The 18502-nt window shown below is 44.8% G+C and overlaps 1 protein-coding gene across 1 annotated transcript in view; it reads left to right on the top strand.

Moving 5' to 3' along the window:
• Positions 1-18502, top strand: part of SRRM4 (serine/arginine repetitive matrix 4) — a 154553-nt gene that overhangs the window by 120050 nt on the left and 16001 nt on the right. The window contains exons 5-8 of the mRNA XM_075898142.1: positions 231-257; positions 3744-3794; positions 7825-7923; positions 9375-9537. Coding sequence (XP_075754257.1) covers positions 231-257; positions 3744-3794; positions 7825-7923; positions 9375-9537 — 340 coding nt within the window. The remainder of the gene's footprint in view (positions 1-230; positions 258-3743; positions 3795-7824; positions 7924-9374; positions 9538-18502) is intronic.

The following is an 18502-nucleotide window of genomic DNA, read 5'->3' as shown; positions in this document are numbered from 1 at the left end:
GTGTGTCTCCACCAGCTCGTGACGTAGACATACCAAGAAGTGGCTGAATGGCAGTGGAGGTCTACTGGAAGGTCCTTGCTGGGTGGATTTTTCTCTTAGCCATTTTGACACCCTTCTCCTGTTTCAGTGAGGGAGCAAGTCTGAGATGTGTCTGTCCCTGAACAAATGCAGCAGTGTGCATTGATTCCACCATGACATATAGATTCAATTTACCTCTTTGCTTCTTGCAGGTTATCTTCAAAGAAGAGAAGACACAGGTAAGGGCTCTGAAAACTTTGCCACCAACCTCAGCAACATGGGTTACTGCTGCCTGCATGGGATGATGGGGAAACACCACCAGACTCTAGGGAAGTGCAGATTTGGTAGCCCTGGTGCAGGAAGGTATATGTTTCACCCAGCAGAGCTCATTAAATGCCCTAGGCTCCCCTCTCCATTCCCAGAGCATCTGAAGTGAACACTACATTGGGCTGTCTCAGTCTCTCCCACTGGAATGGAATGCAACAATATGGCTGTGTCTAGACTACTTCAACCAACATGAAACACAAGCACCACTCAAGTCAAGCAACATGTAGGATACGTCTAGACTACACCTCTCTGTCGACAGAGAGATGTACATAAGGCATATCAAATTTGCTAATAAAGCAGGGATTTAAATATCCCGCACTTTATTAGCATAAACATGGCCACTGCTTTTTTTCAAAACGGAGCTTTTTCGAAAAAGAAACGGCAGTCTAGACGTGGATCTTTTGAAAAATAAACCCTTTTTCGAACAGGATCTTTTGAAAAAGGGTTTATTTTTCTAAAGATTTGCGTCTAGACTTCCGAGGAGTTTTTTTCCGAAAATGCTCCATTTAAAAAAAAAGCGGCGGCCATGTTTATGCTAATGAAGCATGGGGTATTTAAATCCCCGCTTCATTAGCAATTTCAATGTGCCTAATCTATATCTCTCTGTTGACAGAGAGGTGTAGTCTAGATGTACCCTATGTGTTGCGTGACTCAAGTGGTGCTTGGGTTTCATGTTGGTCCCTCTACACACAGAGGAATTCTGCCCTGATGAAGCTTCTAATGGCATATACAAGCACTAAAGCCAGGCCCTGGAGTGCACATTTACATCTAGGTTAATCCCTATTTGGAGAGGTGAACATTTAAAGGACAAGTACTTGGACTGAGAGGGACCAGTACAGGAGTCACACATTCACTGAGTTATTTTTGTCTTCCTGTGCGCAAGGGCATTGGGAAGATATTCTGCAGTGGTGTCATGCTGTGCCATTACAGCAAAGGGCCTGACAGCTTTCCCTTTATGAATCCTGGCTTTGAGGCATTCCTCTAGCTCTTGGGTTTTAATTTGCCGCTTGGGGACTGCAGCACTGTCAAAACCAGACATCATTTGCAACCTTGTTAGCTGTGGAGGTCCAGTGTCAGTGAGCGGAAGTCACCCTTCCTCCTACTTTTGCTGCTGGTTTAAAGTTCTTACTCCGAATTGCTCAATGAGCTTAAAGGCTGAATGGGAACTCCATCCAGACTTAGCAGCTCAACGGACAAATGAGCAAACTAGGATCCGAGGTCAGTTTCCTACTCTGCTGGGGTTTGATCCTGGCTGTAATTAAAGGTTCCAGAATATGGAATATGGCTTTTAATGAAAAACGTGTTCCCAAGACAGCTCTGTGGGTGTGTGTGTATGTGTGTGTGTAATTGGGGAGAGGTTGGGGAGGGGTGTGTGTGTGTGTGTGTGTGTGTAATTGGGGAGAGGTTGGGGAGGGGTGTGTGTGTGTGTGTGTGTGTGTAATTGGGGAGAGGTTGGGGAGAGGTGTGTGTGTGTGTGTGCGTGTGTGTGTGTGTGTGTGTAATTGGGGAGAGTTTGGGGAAAGGTGTGTGTGTGCGTGTGTGTGTGTGTGTAATTGGGGAGAGTTTGGGGAGAGGTGCAGCTTCAGAAAGCTGAGCTCAGGAAAGTTTGAAGCCTCTTTCTAGAGCAAGGCTGGGCAAAATATGGCCTGTGGGCTGCATCCGGCTTGCCAAGCCCCTGGATCTGGCCCACAGACACAGCGGGGAGCCCCAGGCAGGTTCCCTGCTTGCCTCACCCCATCCGCATGCCCCTGAGAAAAGCAGCTGCTGGGCCATTTCTCGTGCACAAATGTGAGCCTGCGGAGGGGAGGGGAGGCTTCTTGAGCTATCCCCACTCCTGAACAATCCCATTGGCCAGTTTCTGGCCAATGGGAGCTGCCTGTTGGAATTACAGGCAACATACAAAGCACCACTCCCCTCTTCTCTTCAGGCTTGTAGTTATTCACACGTGCACCTACCCCCTGCAGCCTGGGCAGAGGTAGTGCAGGCAGGGAGGCTGCCCCAGAAACATGCTGGGAGTTGTCTGGGAGTCACCCAGGTGAGTCTCCTGGCCAGACTCTGCCTCTGGCACCCCAGCCCCCCCTTCCTCCCAACCCTCTGCCCCCCCTCCTGCCCCCTTACTACACATAACCCCAGCCCTCTTCCCCCTCCTCCACCCATATCCTCCCCCAGAATCTGCACCCCAATCCCCTGCCCCAGGTCCCAACCCCCTTCTGCCCCAGGTATGAACCCAAACCTTTGCACCCCCTTCTCTACTCCAATCCCCAGCCCTACATCACAACCCCTTCTTGCCCCAGATCACATCCCAAACCCCTGCACCCCAGTCCTTTGCCCTAGGTCACAACCCAAACCCCTGCACCCCAGTCTCCTGCCCTAGGTCACATCCCAAACCCCTGCACCCCAGTCCCTTGCCCTAGGTCACATCCCAAACCCCTGCACCCCAGTCCCTTGCCCTAGGACACATCCCAAACCCCTGCACCCCAGTCCCTTGCCCTAGGTCACATCCCAAACCCCTGCACCCCAATCCCTTGCCCTAGGTCACATCCCCAGCCCCTGTACCGTAGCTCACAACCCTTTCCTGTCCTAGGTCACATTCCAAACCCATGCAACCAGTCCAGTGCCGGAGGTTACAACTGTCTCCTTCACCCAAACCCCACACTACCTCCTGCAGCCCAATCCCTTACCCTGAGTTCCCTTCTGCACCCAACCTCCATCCCAGACCCTGCAAATCCTCCATGGAAGAGTGCGGCCCTCGGCCACTTTCCAAAATCTTGGAGTGTCCCCCCCATCAAAAATTATTGCCCACTCCTGTTCTAGAGGCAGATCTATAGTGGCTTGACCTGAATTCTGACACTGCATTTCTCTTCTGGAGTAATGTACTAGCAAATCTAGACTGTCACCAGAACCCATCTTCTGGATAGCTTGTGCAGGAAGCTTATTGTGCTCTTCCTCATTGAAGCGTTTGGCTCCATGTACCTGAGTCTCCACTGCTTTATGTCAGATTTACACTGGTGTAACTTTGCCATTCCCTGTACATGTATATTAAATATATATTTCTGGCCCCTTATAAGGCTGGTAGGATGGCCGATCCCTTTGTTTGGAGTTCATAATACAATATGTGTTTTCCCTGAAATACAATGGTGCAGATCACTCTAGTGCGATAAGTAAGCCCAAGATCATTGATGGGAATGGAGTTGTGTCCATTTGTGTCAGGGGTAAACAAAGCATTCTGGTGATTTCTGAGATTCTGTGTCCTGTTAAAATGTCTCAGAAAAGCAGCTGTGTTAGCCTGTATCTACAACAAGGAATCCTGTGGCACCTTAGAGATTAACAGATTTAGTTTGATTGCTTTGGCTGATTAGAACTGAAATCTTCCAATTAATTAGCTATTTCTTATTTAGTTCCTCAAGCCCAAAAAGTAAAAGAAAGGAAGAAAGAAAACACAAAAAACAGTAAGTAGAGATGTAATGAACTGTCTTTGCTGAACTGTCCCTTTAAGAGTCACAATGTGAGGAAGGTTTTGGTACTAGAACACTTTTCTTTGGCATTGTATGGAATTAGCAGCCAAGGGCTATTCACCACTCAAATCCTCCTGTTACATTTTAAAATGACACGCTTATTTTTCAGCTAAAACAAGGGATACTTTTATCCTGCCCCCACAGGATTTGATTTGAGCTGGTTAGTGCTTTCCAAATTTGGACATTCCAAATTTTGAAACTAAAAAAACTTGAAGTATTGGGGAGAAAAAGAGATACCTGAAAACTGCTATCGTGTCCCCTCTCAGTCTTCTCTTTTCTAAACTAAACAAGCTCAATTCTTTCAACCTTCCCTCACAGCTCATGTTCTCTAGACCTTTCATCATTTGTGTTGCTCTTCTCTGGACCTTCTCCAATTTCTCCACATCTTTCTTGAAATGTGGTGCTCAGAACTGGACACAATACTCCAACTGAGGCCTAATCAGCGCAGGGTAGAGCGGAAGAATGACTTCTTGCGTCTTGCTCACAACACTCCTGTTAATGCAGCCCAGAATCATTATACATAGTGCATATTCGGTCTTGCTAGGTGCTCATGGAAAATGGAAGATACAGCATCTCTGAGAGATGGCCACTAGTGCCAAGAGACTTGGCACATGGAAAGCCCAATGACCAAATCTGCTCCATGCTGGAGCAGGGTGCTCTGAGTCCAGCCCTGGCAAAATATATGCATTCACATGTTTGTGGGGTAATTATGGACACAAGGACCACATGTAAAGGGTGGCATGGGCGAACAAGTGTCCATTTGTACACAGAGTATCCACATTCAGCAGGCACAGTTTCCTGTGTAAAATGTACTTGTACAATATGCACCCCCAGCTTGGGACCCTTCATTGAACCTGTGGCCCCAGATGTGGTGAAAAGCAAGGGAGCAAAGAGACAATTTGTTAATGCACCTGGAATACTGCCTGGATCTATAAGGACATCGTAACTCCTGATAAGGGTTTTGTGTAGTCTTGCAATAAGGGACAGAGTCAGGAAGGGAGGCTGAAATGAAATGTGACCAGCACTGCAGAACACAGACCAAAAATGACCCCTGACCTTGAGACATATTAGGATCGCTGAGGGTGAGGAGAATGATCCATGATATTTAATCTGGGTCGCAGTCAGGATGCTGGTCCCCTTTTCTTTCTCTCTCTGTGTGGTTTCAAGACAGCAGCAGTCCCCATGGCAGATGCTGATCTCTTGTACTAGGTTTTGAACTAGACGTTTAGAGTCTTGCAAGAGCACAGTTGGTTGTTCTCTCTTTGGGACACTTCAGAGCTTCATTATTTGTGGTGTGTGACTGGTCACCTACAGTAAATGGTACCATTTCTGCACCATGATGGGATGTCAAAAGTTTTAAATGCAAGATTAATGAGGATAGTAATTAGGAATGTGAACAACTGGTCAGCTATCTAATAAACAAAAGCTTATCAGAGAGTCGACACACTAGTCAACTAGTCGCTTCTCCCCCCTTGCTGCCTCTATCAGGAAGAGGCAGCAAGCGGGGGGATGGGTGAGAGAGAAAGGGGTACTTCAAAGCAGCAGCACCACATGGAGCCCAGAGTGAGCTGTGGACTCCTCCGCTGACACCGGGCTCCATGTGGTGCTGTCACTTTGAAATGCCACACGGAACACGGTGCCAGTGGGGGACAGCTTGAGTCCCCCGCTGGCCTCGTGCTCCCCTCAGCACTTTCACTTTTGAAGTGTAGCAACAGCCCTGGGGCTGTTGCTACACTTCAAAGGCAGAGGTGCCCTTATTGACTAATCAAATAGTCGATGCAAATTGCATCAACTATTCGATTAGCCGATTAATCTAAATGTAACATCTCTAATAGTAAATAGTAAAGAACTAGTATTTTTGTTTTCATATGAAGCCTTCAACACAGATCTTTGTACAAGGGGTAGATATTCCCTACTGCCAACTCTAAGTATTCAAAAGTCAAGAACCAAGACCTCCCAAATCATGAGAGGGTTAAAATGGTGAAAATTTGTTTTAAAGATAATAATAAATGTGGGGTTCTTCCTATTTGCCTTTTGATGTTTTTTAGGTTGCAATGGGTCTACATTTCAAAGCTTTGCTCTGCCATTATGGAGGCTAGAAAGATTTCTAAAGGACAGTTTCTCACCAAATTTCATGCTTCCAGGAGCTGAAGCGCTAAGAAAAACACCAAATTTTGTGAGAGTTGTGATAAAATCACATGAATTGGCAACACTCTCCAAACATTCCTGTGAGCAAAAAACCAATGCTGTCTCATTGGCCACGACCAGCACAGAGCAAATAAGAAGCTATAAAAACGGCTGACCTAAGCAGCGAATGGGAATTTCAAGTAAATGAACCAGTTTTTAAAATGTTTAATCTGCTCTGGGCGGAATATTCTTTTGTATCAGTGAAGATGCAGATCTGAAGCAACATGGCCTGTTGATTTTATTCTATGTTGATTTATTTCACCGTAATCGTGTGACATGTGGCAGCAATCCAGAACTTCTAAATAAAGCAAAGCCTGTGACCCAGTAACAAAGGCACAACCCTCTTACCAACAATCCCCTCCAACAAATGACTCTTCCATTATCTGGCACCTGCCCCTTCCTGGCTAAGAATCCAGACAGTACAGGGAGCTAAAATGTCACCACTGACCAGCCACTGAAAGCAGCAAGTGCTGATGCTGATAGCTAGCCACCAAAAGTCCCCAGCAATGCTTGCATCAGAGTGCAGTGTTAGACCGACAACAAGAGTCTTACAATCAATTGTACCTGCTATAATGGAGTGAATGGGGAGTGGAACAGGTCTCTGGATGCTAGGGAATCATGCATCCCTGTGCACCTGTCCCTTTAAAACTGCGGGGTCACCAGGCACATGAGTAGGAGCTAGTATATGAGCTAAGGCTTCCTGCCTGTCACCTACACTCAGGGAAAATCCACTGTGAGGAGTCTTTGTAGTAGCCAAGAAAGGGCAAAGATGAGCCTTCTCTTTCCAGCTGGAGGAAGTAGGGAAGGTGTCTGTTACCCTGTATTTTGTGTTATTTTGAGCCTCTCTTCCATCTTCTGTTTATTAATAACCCTCCCCCCGCATTGAAAGGACTGTGGGACTAACCTTGAGAGTTTCATTTAGAGAGACCTGGCTGAGAGGACTTCCTACGAGCGGACCAAGGGTACATCTACACTGCACGCTTATTTCAAAATAAGCTATTCTAAGAGAAATACGCTGAAATAGCTTATTTCAAAATAGCATGTCTACACTACAGGGAAGCCTCAACATTAGTCCAAGGCAGGCTTCCCTAATGTTGATGCATTACTTTGATTTAGAGTCCCAGGAGGCACTGGGGAGTGCCCTGTGGGAGGAGCTATTTCAAAATAGCAGCAGTGGAGTGTCCACACTACAGCTATTTCAAAATAGCTATTTCGGACGAGGCGTTATTCCTTGTGGAATGAGGTTTACAGAAGTCGGAATAAGCCGTCCTTTATTTCAAATTTATTTCAAAATAACAGAATTGCTGTGTAGACACTCGCATTGTTATTTCGGAATAATGGCTGTCATTCTGAAATAACGCTGCTGTGTAGACACACCCCAAGAGGCCCCAAAATAAGATGATTCCAGAATGGTTTGTTACAGTTGCCTGAAGGATGTTGGCGGGTCAGATGTGCTCATCCAGTCTGACAGATGCATGAAATCATAGACCTTAAGGCAAGAAGGGACCGTGACCTCGTTCTTGTCCAACCTGCATGGCCCAAGCTGTAGAACTTCACCCAGTGATTCCTGCACCCAGCGCTGGCGCTAAGCTACAGCCTAGCTGATGGAAAGACATCGGTCTGTACATTCCACACTATGGACGATTGCCCTCACTTCTTAGAAATATTTACACCTTATTTCCATTTTGTCTCTTGCCGACTTCAGCTTCCATCCACTGGATCTTGGGACGCCTTTGTCTACTAGATTAATGAACAGTTTTCTTTCCACTCTCAAAAGCTCTCGTAGCCGGCCGCGAAAATCCCACCGCCATCGCCACCGCCACCACCATTCCCGCTCGGAGAGCTCCGATTCCCTCTCCTCTAGCTGCCAAAGCAGGTAATGTTGCCGTTTGCTGAGCTGGTCTTCCTTTTGCCTCGCTTCAGAGCTCTGTCAGAGACACAGTTGAAATGAGCTTAGCGGGCTCAGTGTAAACCACCATTACACACCAAGATGCTCCTTTTCCCTCTAGTGGTAGCTGGGTCACACAGAGCAGGGATTTTCCAACTCTAGGGCATGGCTTGTAAAGGCAAGCTGTTAGCTGGCCATGAGATACTTTGTTTCCCTGCACCTCCAAAGGCACGGCTGTTCACAGCTCCCATTGGCTGCAGATCAGTGATCCCAGCCAATGGGAGCTGCAGGAAGCAGTGTCCTGGTCCATACTACTTCCTGCAGCTCCCATTGGCCAGTAACGCCGATCTGTGGCCAATGGGAGCTGTGAGCACCCAGACTGGCAGAGGCGTCATTAAACAACGCATGTCGTGGCTATTTATCAGCTTGCCCTTAACAAGCTGTGACCCGGAGTTTGAAAACCTCTGACATAGGGTATATCTACACTCGCAGACTATTTCGGAATAGGGCTGCAAATGTAGGCATTCAGAATTGCAAATCAAGCCCGGGATTTAAATATCCCGTGCTTGATTTGCATCTTCCAGGCCGGGCGCCTTTTTTTTTTTTTTTTTTAATTTACAAGTCTGGAATAACTGCCCGCGTCTACATGCAGCAGTGAAACGGGCATTCGAAATAAAGCCCTATTTCGAACTACCTGTTAAACCTCATTGCAGGAGGAATAATAGGTAGTTTGAAATAGGGATTTATTTTGAACGCCCGTTTTACTAACGCATGTAGACGCGGGCAGTTATTCCGGGCTTGTAAATTTCAAATAATGGCACCCGGACGGGAAGATGCACATCAAGCACGGGATATTTAAATCCCAGGCTTGATTTGCAATTCCGAATGCCTATATTTGCAGCCCTATTCCAAAATAGGCTGCAAGTGTAGACATACCCACAGAGAGTGGATGAGCCTGTTACCAGCTTGGATTGTAGTGGAGGTCTCAAGCCGTTGAGGCTCATGCTTTTAAATCTAGGGTGCCGGATTTAATTCCTGCTGCTGGTGGCCCCCTCCTATGGAATCATCTTAACATCTTCCTCATTTCCCAAGGTGGCAATGTCCTGTTGGCACATATCCAAGACCTATGCACAACCCAGGGAGCACATAGTGCGCACATCCCTCTTCCCTCCTGCTAGGACTTTGCATGCACCATGTGCTTAAGGTCACATCGGCAGGTGCAGAGTGGCGCACTCTTTAAAAGATGTCTCTTGACCAATACCGGACAAATCCATATCCAGTTTTGTCCCAGACCCGGGCAAGGGCAGAGAACATAGAAAGAAGACTGTCCAGTTTATAGCCAGGTGAAAGCCTTCCTTAGGCAGAAGACGGGACATTGGGGACAAATCAATAATATTACTCATTCATCATGGTTTGATTTTATGTTTCTCTTTCTTTAGGCGTAGAGCCAGGTCTCGGGAGGAAGGCCATAAAGCAAGACGTAAACGCTCCCAGCATGGTTCAAAGAGCATAGAAAAGAGAAACATTTCTGCGGGGGGCCAGGCCAGCCATGCTCCAAGCCAAACCCTTCCAATCTACAGCTTTCTCTCGGCTAAGGAAGTTGTAAGTATTCTGCTTCCTTGCACAGACTAGCCAGAGAAACTCGGGGGGGAAAAATCCAGTATGAAATTTTTATAACTCAATTACAGTTACGTTAGACAAAGTTGGTTTAAACCTATATTATTTATTGATGATGCTGTTCTCCAATGTATTAAAAGTCATTCCTTTCCCTCAGTGCTTACACATGGGGAGGGGGTGGGGTAGGATGGGAGGACATTTCCTATGCCTTTAGCCTATGAATAATGAATAGGGGACATTTAACAAAAACGCAGCCTTCAGCAACGGTATTTTACAAGAAAGTGTTTGTTATGCAGGCATGTTCAGCTGGATGTGAACTTGTATTTGCTGGTCATTGTATCCAATGTGTTTCTAGTCCTTTGGGGCAGCAAGAGAATCAAACGTATATGAAAGAAACGTTTACCTTTAATGAGTTGGGGATTTTTGGCAGGGGATGTTTGTTGACTCTCAGTGTCTTGTAAGAGCATCACTCTTATTTGCTGACCAACCAAAGGGCCAAATTCTGAGCTCGTAGGTAGCTCCTCTTGAGAGGCATTGGGGTGCGGGGAGGGCAACAAAAGGTAGAATCAGGCCAGATGTCTTGGAGTATCTTTTCATACTTAGGGTATCTTTTCATATCCATAGAGTGGAATAATATAATCTGCATCCTAGAACATGTCTTCATGGTGGGGCAGGAGGGAATATATGAGGATCTGATTTTGCACCGTGCAGCAGTCCACATTGTGCAAAACAGATGTAAAGGTTGTAGGCCTGAGTCTCTCACTACTACAACAATTGGAATAACATGACTGGACTCAATAGACACATACTCCCACGGAGAGAGAAATACGCCATGGAATGGATTTCTACTCCATATGGCTAAATGCAGTGCCTTGCATGGTGTCATTCATCTGATGAAATGGGTCTTTGCCCATGGAAGCTTATGCTTTCAATACATCTGTTAGTCTATAAGGTGCCACAGGACTCCTTGTCGCTTTTGCAGATCCAGACTAACACGGCTACCCCTCTGATACTTGATGCCATGGAATGATTAGCTATGAAGCTTTTATAGGCATGAAATTTGAGATGGCTGCATTACTGGAGAGTGGTGAAACCATGAATAAGTTAATAACTCATATCAAAAGATGACTGGTCAAATAGTTACATTGCATCAAAGGATCCTGTTTTCTATATAAACCACTTACTTTACAGACAAATTCTTTAAAAAATCATTTAGAATTTAAAAACGCCAAGCTCTCTCATGAGACCAACTGCCAATAAAGATAATAACTAAAACATTTTAGAAACCTCTAAAGACAATCTAATATTGAGCATAGTTCAGGCATTCTGCCCTCTATTTGCATAGGCATCAATGACCACACAAGCCAGATAAAAAGCAGTGTTTATAGAGATAGCTGCAGGCTATGGGTAAGAAATATAAGTCATAGGGACTTACTCTTTATAGTCTTTATACTTTAGCCTACTAACATGAGCAAATATTCTTATAACAAAAATGTATCCGTATATTTAATATACAATTTGTCAATGTTCTCATTTGTCCCAAAGAAAAATGCACAATCGTGGGCCATTATTTAGGAAAGCACGTAAGCACCTGCTTAAGTACTGTCCTGAACATGAATAAGGACCTGAAATACCATGTAAAGAATAACTGACAATGGAAAAATAAAAAATATTAACTCCATGCACTAGGAATGACTGGACACATCTAATTTATGGTTTCACTCAGATGTGGAGCAAGCAGTCAAGTCTATAGCAAGGGGTGGTGGAATATTTTCTTCCATCAAATTAAATTTTGCATAAAAATATACCTGATTTCTGCAGAAAATGTGGACTGTTTGTTGAAAAACTGGACATTTGAAAACCTAAGCTGAAAACTGAGAAATGTTGATACAGGAATGCTACCAGGATGCCTCATGGGAGTTGTAGTTCCATTGTACTCTGCGGGCTGGATTCCTTAGCTAGACTATATCTCCCAGGATACACCATGGCAGCTCAGCAAGAGGAGAGATTGTGGTGCATCATAGGAGCTGTAATCAGAACAGGAAACTGGGTCTTTAGTTGAGAATGCAAGCATGAGTTCAGTTCACTGCAGGAGCATTCTTGAATCTAAGTATTCTGGTTTTGGCCAATTTTTTTCTGAGGTTTCTCCCTCTCTCTCCTGCCCTCATCTTTCCCTCTTTCTCCCCCACCCTTCACAAAATTAATAAAAAAAAAGCTAACTATTTTTGTGAGGAGGAAAAAAATGTTTTTCATTTTCACTGATATTTTCCACAAAGAATTTACTTACCAGCTACATCTGTAAATCACGAGAAAAAACATATTGTGCTTCTCTCTCTTTCTTTTTTACTTATATACATGGGAATGCACACACACGGCAGAGTAAGACAACCAATAATTTCATGCTTCTTCGCTTTTCTGTAATACATTTTCTAGCCACTTCCTCTGTTTTCTCTCTGCTGAGCAATTAATAACAAGCAGCCACAATGGAACCCTGCTCAGAACAGGATTACACAGCTATCCCTCAGTGCACTGAGAAACTGAGGGTAATATGCTGTATCTATTTTTAAACATATGAATAACAACCCCCTAACCTGCTGGAGTTGCTTTACTCCACACTGATATAGATACATTCCATGCTGCTGTGCTTTTTGGAAGTCTTAGCAGAACTGAACAATATAAATACCTGTAGGGTATGAATCTAATTGCTTTTGTTGTCTCTGATGAAGATGACTGCAGACTATATACAGATACTGCTCTCCAGCACCCTAACTTCTGCAGACATTCCTTTTATCAGCAGCTAGAACAGATCTAGTCTTGAGTCAAAGTTTTCACAAACCCACCAAGAGGTTTCCAAGTGACGCTAATTATTTCTGTGCTAACATGCCTGAAAAAAGACGGAGGAGGGGAAATGGCATGTACATGCTGGGAAGTTTCAGAAGCTTTGCAGAAGAGGCTGGGTTTGACCATATGTCATTCCAGCTCTTGTTTTGGATTTGAATATGAGTGGGGCTTCTTTTAACACCCAGCTGCACCCTCCTTCAGATTCAAGGGTAAAAGAAGTTAAAAAGAATATTAGGTCATTTACATACTTAAATATGCAAATTCCAATTTCATAGACTCATAGAACACTAGAACTTGAAGGGACCTTGAGAGGTCATCAAGTCCAGTCCCCTGCCCTCACAGCAGGACCCAGTACCATCTAGATCATCCCTGATAGATGTCTGTCTAACCTGCTCTTAAATATCTCCAGTGATGGGGATTCCACAACCTCCCTAGGCAATTTATTCCGGCGTTTCATCACCCTGACAGTTAGGAACTTTTTCCTAATGTCCCACCAAAACCTCCTTTGCTGCAGTTTTAAACCCATTACTTCTTGTCCTATCCTTAGAGGCCAAGGAGAACAATTTCCACAGACACACCCCTTCTAAGTGACACCCTTTTTGATGCCTGAAAACTGCTCTCATGTCCCTTCTCAGTCTGCTCTTTTCAAACTAAACAAGCCCAGTTCCTTCAGCCTTACTTCATAGCTCATGTTCTCTAGACCTTTACTCATTTCTGTTTTTTAATCCCAGCCTGTAACCTGGATGGTGCCACAATCCTGGCATTGTTGGGGTTTAATATCAGGATAGAACAGTCTGACTCACCTTGGGGGGAGGAGTACGGCCATTAGCTGGAGTCCAGTAATGGGCACCCTCCCTCTCCCCAGCTTTGTCAGTGCACCACCAACCCAGTCTGGATCACCCCAGCTGTGTCCTCTCTGAGCCTCCGCAGAGCATTTGCTACCAACCTCGTAGACTTTTGCAAGGCCACCAAAGCCTTCACATTGCACCAGGCTGAAAACTCCCACGCCAGTAGATGTCCGATATAGTCCAGGAGGGAGTGTAGACATCCAGCCACAAATTGAAAGTGCAGCGATAAACTGGCCTCATTGTAATATCCCTCTCTGCTTGCATATGCCAGATGTCTGGCATCATTTCAACAGACTCAACCTCGTCTTTCTTGTACCATAGGCCCAATCCTGTGCTCTCTGTGCAGGCAGAAATCTCATCAAAATCATGATGGAAACTTTCCCTGAGTTCTGCTTGAGTCTGGAGTAGCCAGGTGGGCCCCTTAGAGTTGTATCTAATTTCCAAGCACCAATGAATTTTGGCCATTCGCTTTAATGGGACTTACACTCAGAGGGCCAAATTCGCAGCTGGGGTAAAGCAGCAGCACTCCATTCAAGGTAATGGACAATTTACCCCAGCTAAGAGTCTGGCCCAGAAATTAGTAATAGAGTGTACCCCTGAAAGCTTGCTGAGCTTTCCCAAGTGATCCCTATCAGCAGGCAGCCCTTCCAATTCTAGAAGTTCATCCACATTGGTGCTTACCATACAACCTGCTGCTCTAATGACTAACACAGCTCAATGGGGCTGTTGACACACATTCTTCATTCCTTTCATTATTAGTGTGCCAAACAAAAGAAGACGACGATTAGGCACTTCCTAAAAAAGAAACAAATGCTTATTTGAAATCAGTTTTACAAAAGACATAGACCCGGGAAAGAAATCCTCTTGCTATAAGCCGAGTCTCGCAGAGCACCTCACGGCAAAACCTCATTCCTCATATAGCTGAGAAAATGTATAGCCAATAGGGATATTAAACATTGACTAACTGATTAATCGAATAGTCGATGCATTTTGCATTGACTATTTGATTAGCCGATAGGGTACCTCTGCCTTTGAAGTGTAGCAACAACCACAGCGCTGTTGCTGCACTTCAAAGGCAAAAGCGCCGCATGGAGCCTGGGATCAGCTGGGGACTCCTCTGTCCAATGCTGGGCTCTCCACGGCATTTCAAAGCAGCAGTGCCACATGGAGCTCGGGGTCGGCAAGGGAGTCCCCAGCCGATCCTGGGTTCCACATGGGGCTGCCACTTTGAAACACTGCATGCAAACCAGGGCCAGCGGGGATGTCCCACTGCAGCCTGGGGACATCCTAGCTGACTCCTGGCTGCACACAGCATTTCAAAGTGGCAGCACCATGTGGAGCCTAGGTTCTGGTCCCAGGCTCCAAGTGGTGCTGCCGCTTTGAAGTACCCCCTCCTGTTCAGACACACACACACACACACACACACATACACACACTGGCTGCCTCTTTCTGATAAAGGCAGTGGGGGGGGGGAGGAAGCAACTAGTCGACTAGCCCATCGACTATCTGGTAAGGATTTGCTTATCAGATAGTCAACTAGTCAGCTAGTCCTTCACATCCCTAATAGCCTTCACTCTCCACGGGGCCATTTGAAGCACAGTCAATGAACTTGTTCACTTTAATTGGTATACTGCTAGTGATTGTATTTTTTGTAATGTATTAGACTGTGTGGTCTCCTGAGGTAGGAATTCAGTAGAAATTAAATGCTGAAGTGTAAGCGAGGGCCTCTTTATTCCCCCTCCCTTTTGTTTTGATTAAATAATGATTTGAAACAGAAAAACAATAAATAAGTGCACTGACTCCCAAGGGCAGCTATACATTCCCCCAGCAAAAGCTAAGGGAAACAAAGTCCCCTGAGGATATTTAATTACTTATTAGAAGTGAGGGGCAGGGGGAGAGAAATCCTAATGTTTATACTGCAAATTAAGGCCATAAAAGAACAGGCATTTTAAAACATGCACACATACACCATCACTCCCAAAAGCACCATTAGAATTCACTTGACTCTGGACAGTGTTTCAGCTATGGTGTTTGGTTACAGTTCATAGGGCTGATCCTTCAGAAGCACCAAAAAGGAACAGGAGGGAGTATAGGAGTGATGGATGGTGAATTTCATCCCAGAGCAGAGAGCAGCAAAAGGCCTGTTCATCACACATACCCCTTATTAATCCTATTTTGAGGGCCGAAGTGATGCAGTTTCCTGTCCTTTGGTGTAGGGTTGAATTTTATGCCAGCTGTCTAAGAAACATTGAAGTCCTTTCAGTTAGGAACTTCGTGGTGGTCATAAATGCTGGGGCAGGAGGGAATAGGCAGATGTTCTCCTCTCCCTGACTACCTGCTGTTACACCAGGCTAGGCCCTCTGACCTTCATATGTGAAATACACAGCACTGGGCACGTCTCTCCTGGAATTGCCTCTTGCCTCAGTTTTGCCGGCATGGGCACAAGGTTAATGCCATGGATGGCTGAGTTGGGTAAAGCATGCAAGTCTCAGGCACGTATGAAGTGTCAACAGCATCTCAAGCAGAAGAGATCATATGGCCAAACCCTGAGGTTTTTAAGGCACAATTTCCCATCTAATGAAAACTGAGCAAGGATCATGGGATTTGTCTCACTGAGGGATGGGTATCAGGCATGCACTAATTTTGTCATCACTTTTGGAAATGTTGCTGGACTTTTGAATAGGGCAGGGAAGAGGAATTGGACAGGGAGAAAGGAAAGAGTAAAGAGGAGAAAATCTGGATTTCACATCTCTTCTCAAAGTGGCCATAGTAGTGGACGTGGTATACCTAGATTTTATTAAGGCATTTGATATGGTCTCCTATGATCTTCTTATCAATAAACTAGGCAAATACAACCTAGATGGGGCTATATAAGGTGAGTGTATAATCGTTCTTAGAGAGTAGTTATTAATGGTTTACAATCCTGCTGGAAATAACAAATGGGGTTCCACAGGGGTCTGTTTTGGGACCGGTTCTGTTCAATATCTTCATCAATGATTTAGATACTAGCATAGAGAGTAGGCTTATTAAGTTTGCAGATGATACCAAGCTGGGAGGGGTTGCAATTGTTTTGGAGGATAGGTTCATAATTCACAATGATGTGGACAAACTGGAGAAATGGCGTGAGGCAAACAGGATGAAATTTAATAAGGACTCCACTTAGTTTCACACATAGGGTACTTCTAAACTATATCCCTTTTTCGATAAAGGGATGTAAATTAGATGTATCAAAATTGTAAATGAAGCCGGGATTTGACTTTCCTGCACTTCATTTATATAATGGCGGCCACAGCTTTTTTTTCAAAAAGCTGCTTTTTGGGAAAAATGTGGTCAAGATGACGGATCTTTCAACAGAAATGCCCCATTTCAAAAGATCCTGTAACCCTCAAAAAATGGGGATGACCGGATCTTTGAAAACGGGGCATTTCTGTCTAAAGATCCCCGTCTTGACCGCGGGGTTTTTTTTTGGTTTTTTTGTTTTTTCGAAAAGCAGCTTTTTGAAAAAAAGCTGCGGCTGCCATTAAGTAAATGAAGCACGGGAAATTCAAATCCCAGCTCCATTTACAATTTTGATACGTCTAATTTACATCTCTTTATCAAAAAAGGGATGTAGTTTAGATGTACCCATGCAGAATGGAAAGTAACTGTCTTGGGAAGAGTATTGCAGAAAGATGTAGGGGTCATAGTGGACCACAAGCTAAATATGAGTCAATAGTGTGACGCTGTTGCAAAAAGAGCAAACATGAATCTGGGGATGCATTAACAGGTATGTTGTGAGCAAGACACGAGAAGTCATTCTTCTGCTAGACTCTGTGCTGGTTAGGCCTCACTTGGAGTATAGTGTCTAGTTCTGGGCACCGCATTTCAAGAAAGATGTGGAGAAATTGGAGAAGGTCCAGAGAAGAGCAACAAAAATGATTAATGGTCTAGAGAACATGAGCTGTGAGGGAAGACTGAAAGAATTGGGTTTGTTTAGTTTGGAAAGGAGAAGACTGAGAGGGGACCTGAGAGTGGTTTTTAGGCATCTAAAAGGGTGTCACAAGGAGGAGGGAGACAAATTGTTCTCCTTGGCCTCTGAGGATAGGACAAGGAGCAATGGGCTTAAACTGCAGCAAGGGAGGTTTAGGTTGGACATTAGGAAAAACTTCCTAACTGTCAGGGTGGTTAAACACTGGAATAAGTTGCCTAGGGAGGTTGTGGAATCTCCATCTTTTGAGGTAGGAAATGGCACAGAAGGAAAATCTTTGTGTTTTTTGCCAGCAATGAACACAGTGGAACCCCAGTTCTTAGAGGTTGTCAGGCTCTTTCCAATGAGGCTGATGCCAATTCACGGGGGACTGGACAGAACTCTACTGAAAATCCCAACCTACATTAATAGGGACAGTAAATAATGATCATGTTTGGGGACCAAGAGCTAAGTTATTTTAATACACAAGATTTGGGGGCAAATAGGTTCATTTTCTAACACATGAATTGCTTGTGTATACTGGGCTCGACTGCTCCCACTGGAGTCAGGGGTGAAATCTCCTATATAGCATCTGGGTTAGTTACTAAGTTTGGGAAAATCCTCGAACGGAAGATGGGCACATTTATTTTCTGAGAAATTTCTGTTCTGTGCAAAATATTTTCTATGTTACAACCAGCTCTGCTCAAAAGGTATGTGTGGGTCCAATAAAAGGCATCCACATTAACTCCCTGGTTTGGGGATCAAAGCATGGAACCCAGTACAAAGAGCGAGATGCAGTAGCCAAAGCATTGCACTGTGACGTGAGAGATTTGGCTTCTGTCCCCAGTTTCTGCCAGTCATTTCTCTGCTCTGTGGCTCAGCATTCCATTCTGTTGAATGGGGTTGGTGATTCCTCCCTTAGAAGTATAGTGAGAGCTATCATTCCTTAATACCTATAATCTGCGTGGAGATTTTCCACCTTCAAGGCACTACCAGAGTATGTCTATACTACAGAGTTTTGTTGGAAAAACAGCCATTTTCCAACAAAACTTGAGGAACGTCCACACTGCAATTGCGTTCTTCCGCAAGAAAATCAAAAGAACAGAGGGGTTTTCTGACATTGGTAATCCTCATTCTATGAGGAAGAAGCCTTTTCCCAAAAGAGCTCTTTTGCAAATGGGAGTGTATGGACAGGGAAGAGGGAGTTATTTTGGAAGACAAGGAAAGAAGAAAAAGCACAGGTGCCCTGGTGGCCATTCTGTCCATAGCAATCCCAATTTACATGTGAGAAAGCATCCATTCAGTCTGGACGCTC

Source organism: Pelodiscus sinensis, chromosome 15 (assembly GCF_049634645.1).
Source record: "Pelodiscus sinensis isolate JC-2024 chromosome 15, ASM4963464v1, whole genome shotgun sequence".
Classification (NCBI taxonomy): domain Eukaryota; kingdom Metazoa; phylum Chordata; order Testudines; family Trionychidae; genus Pelodiscus; species Pelodiscus sinensis.
This window is presented reverse-complemented; position numbering and strand designations above follow the sequence as displayed.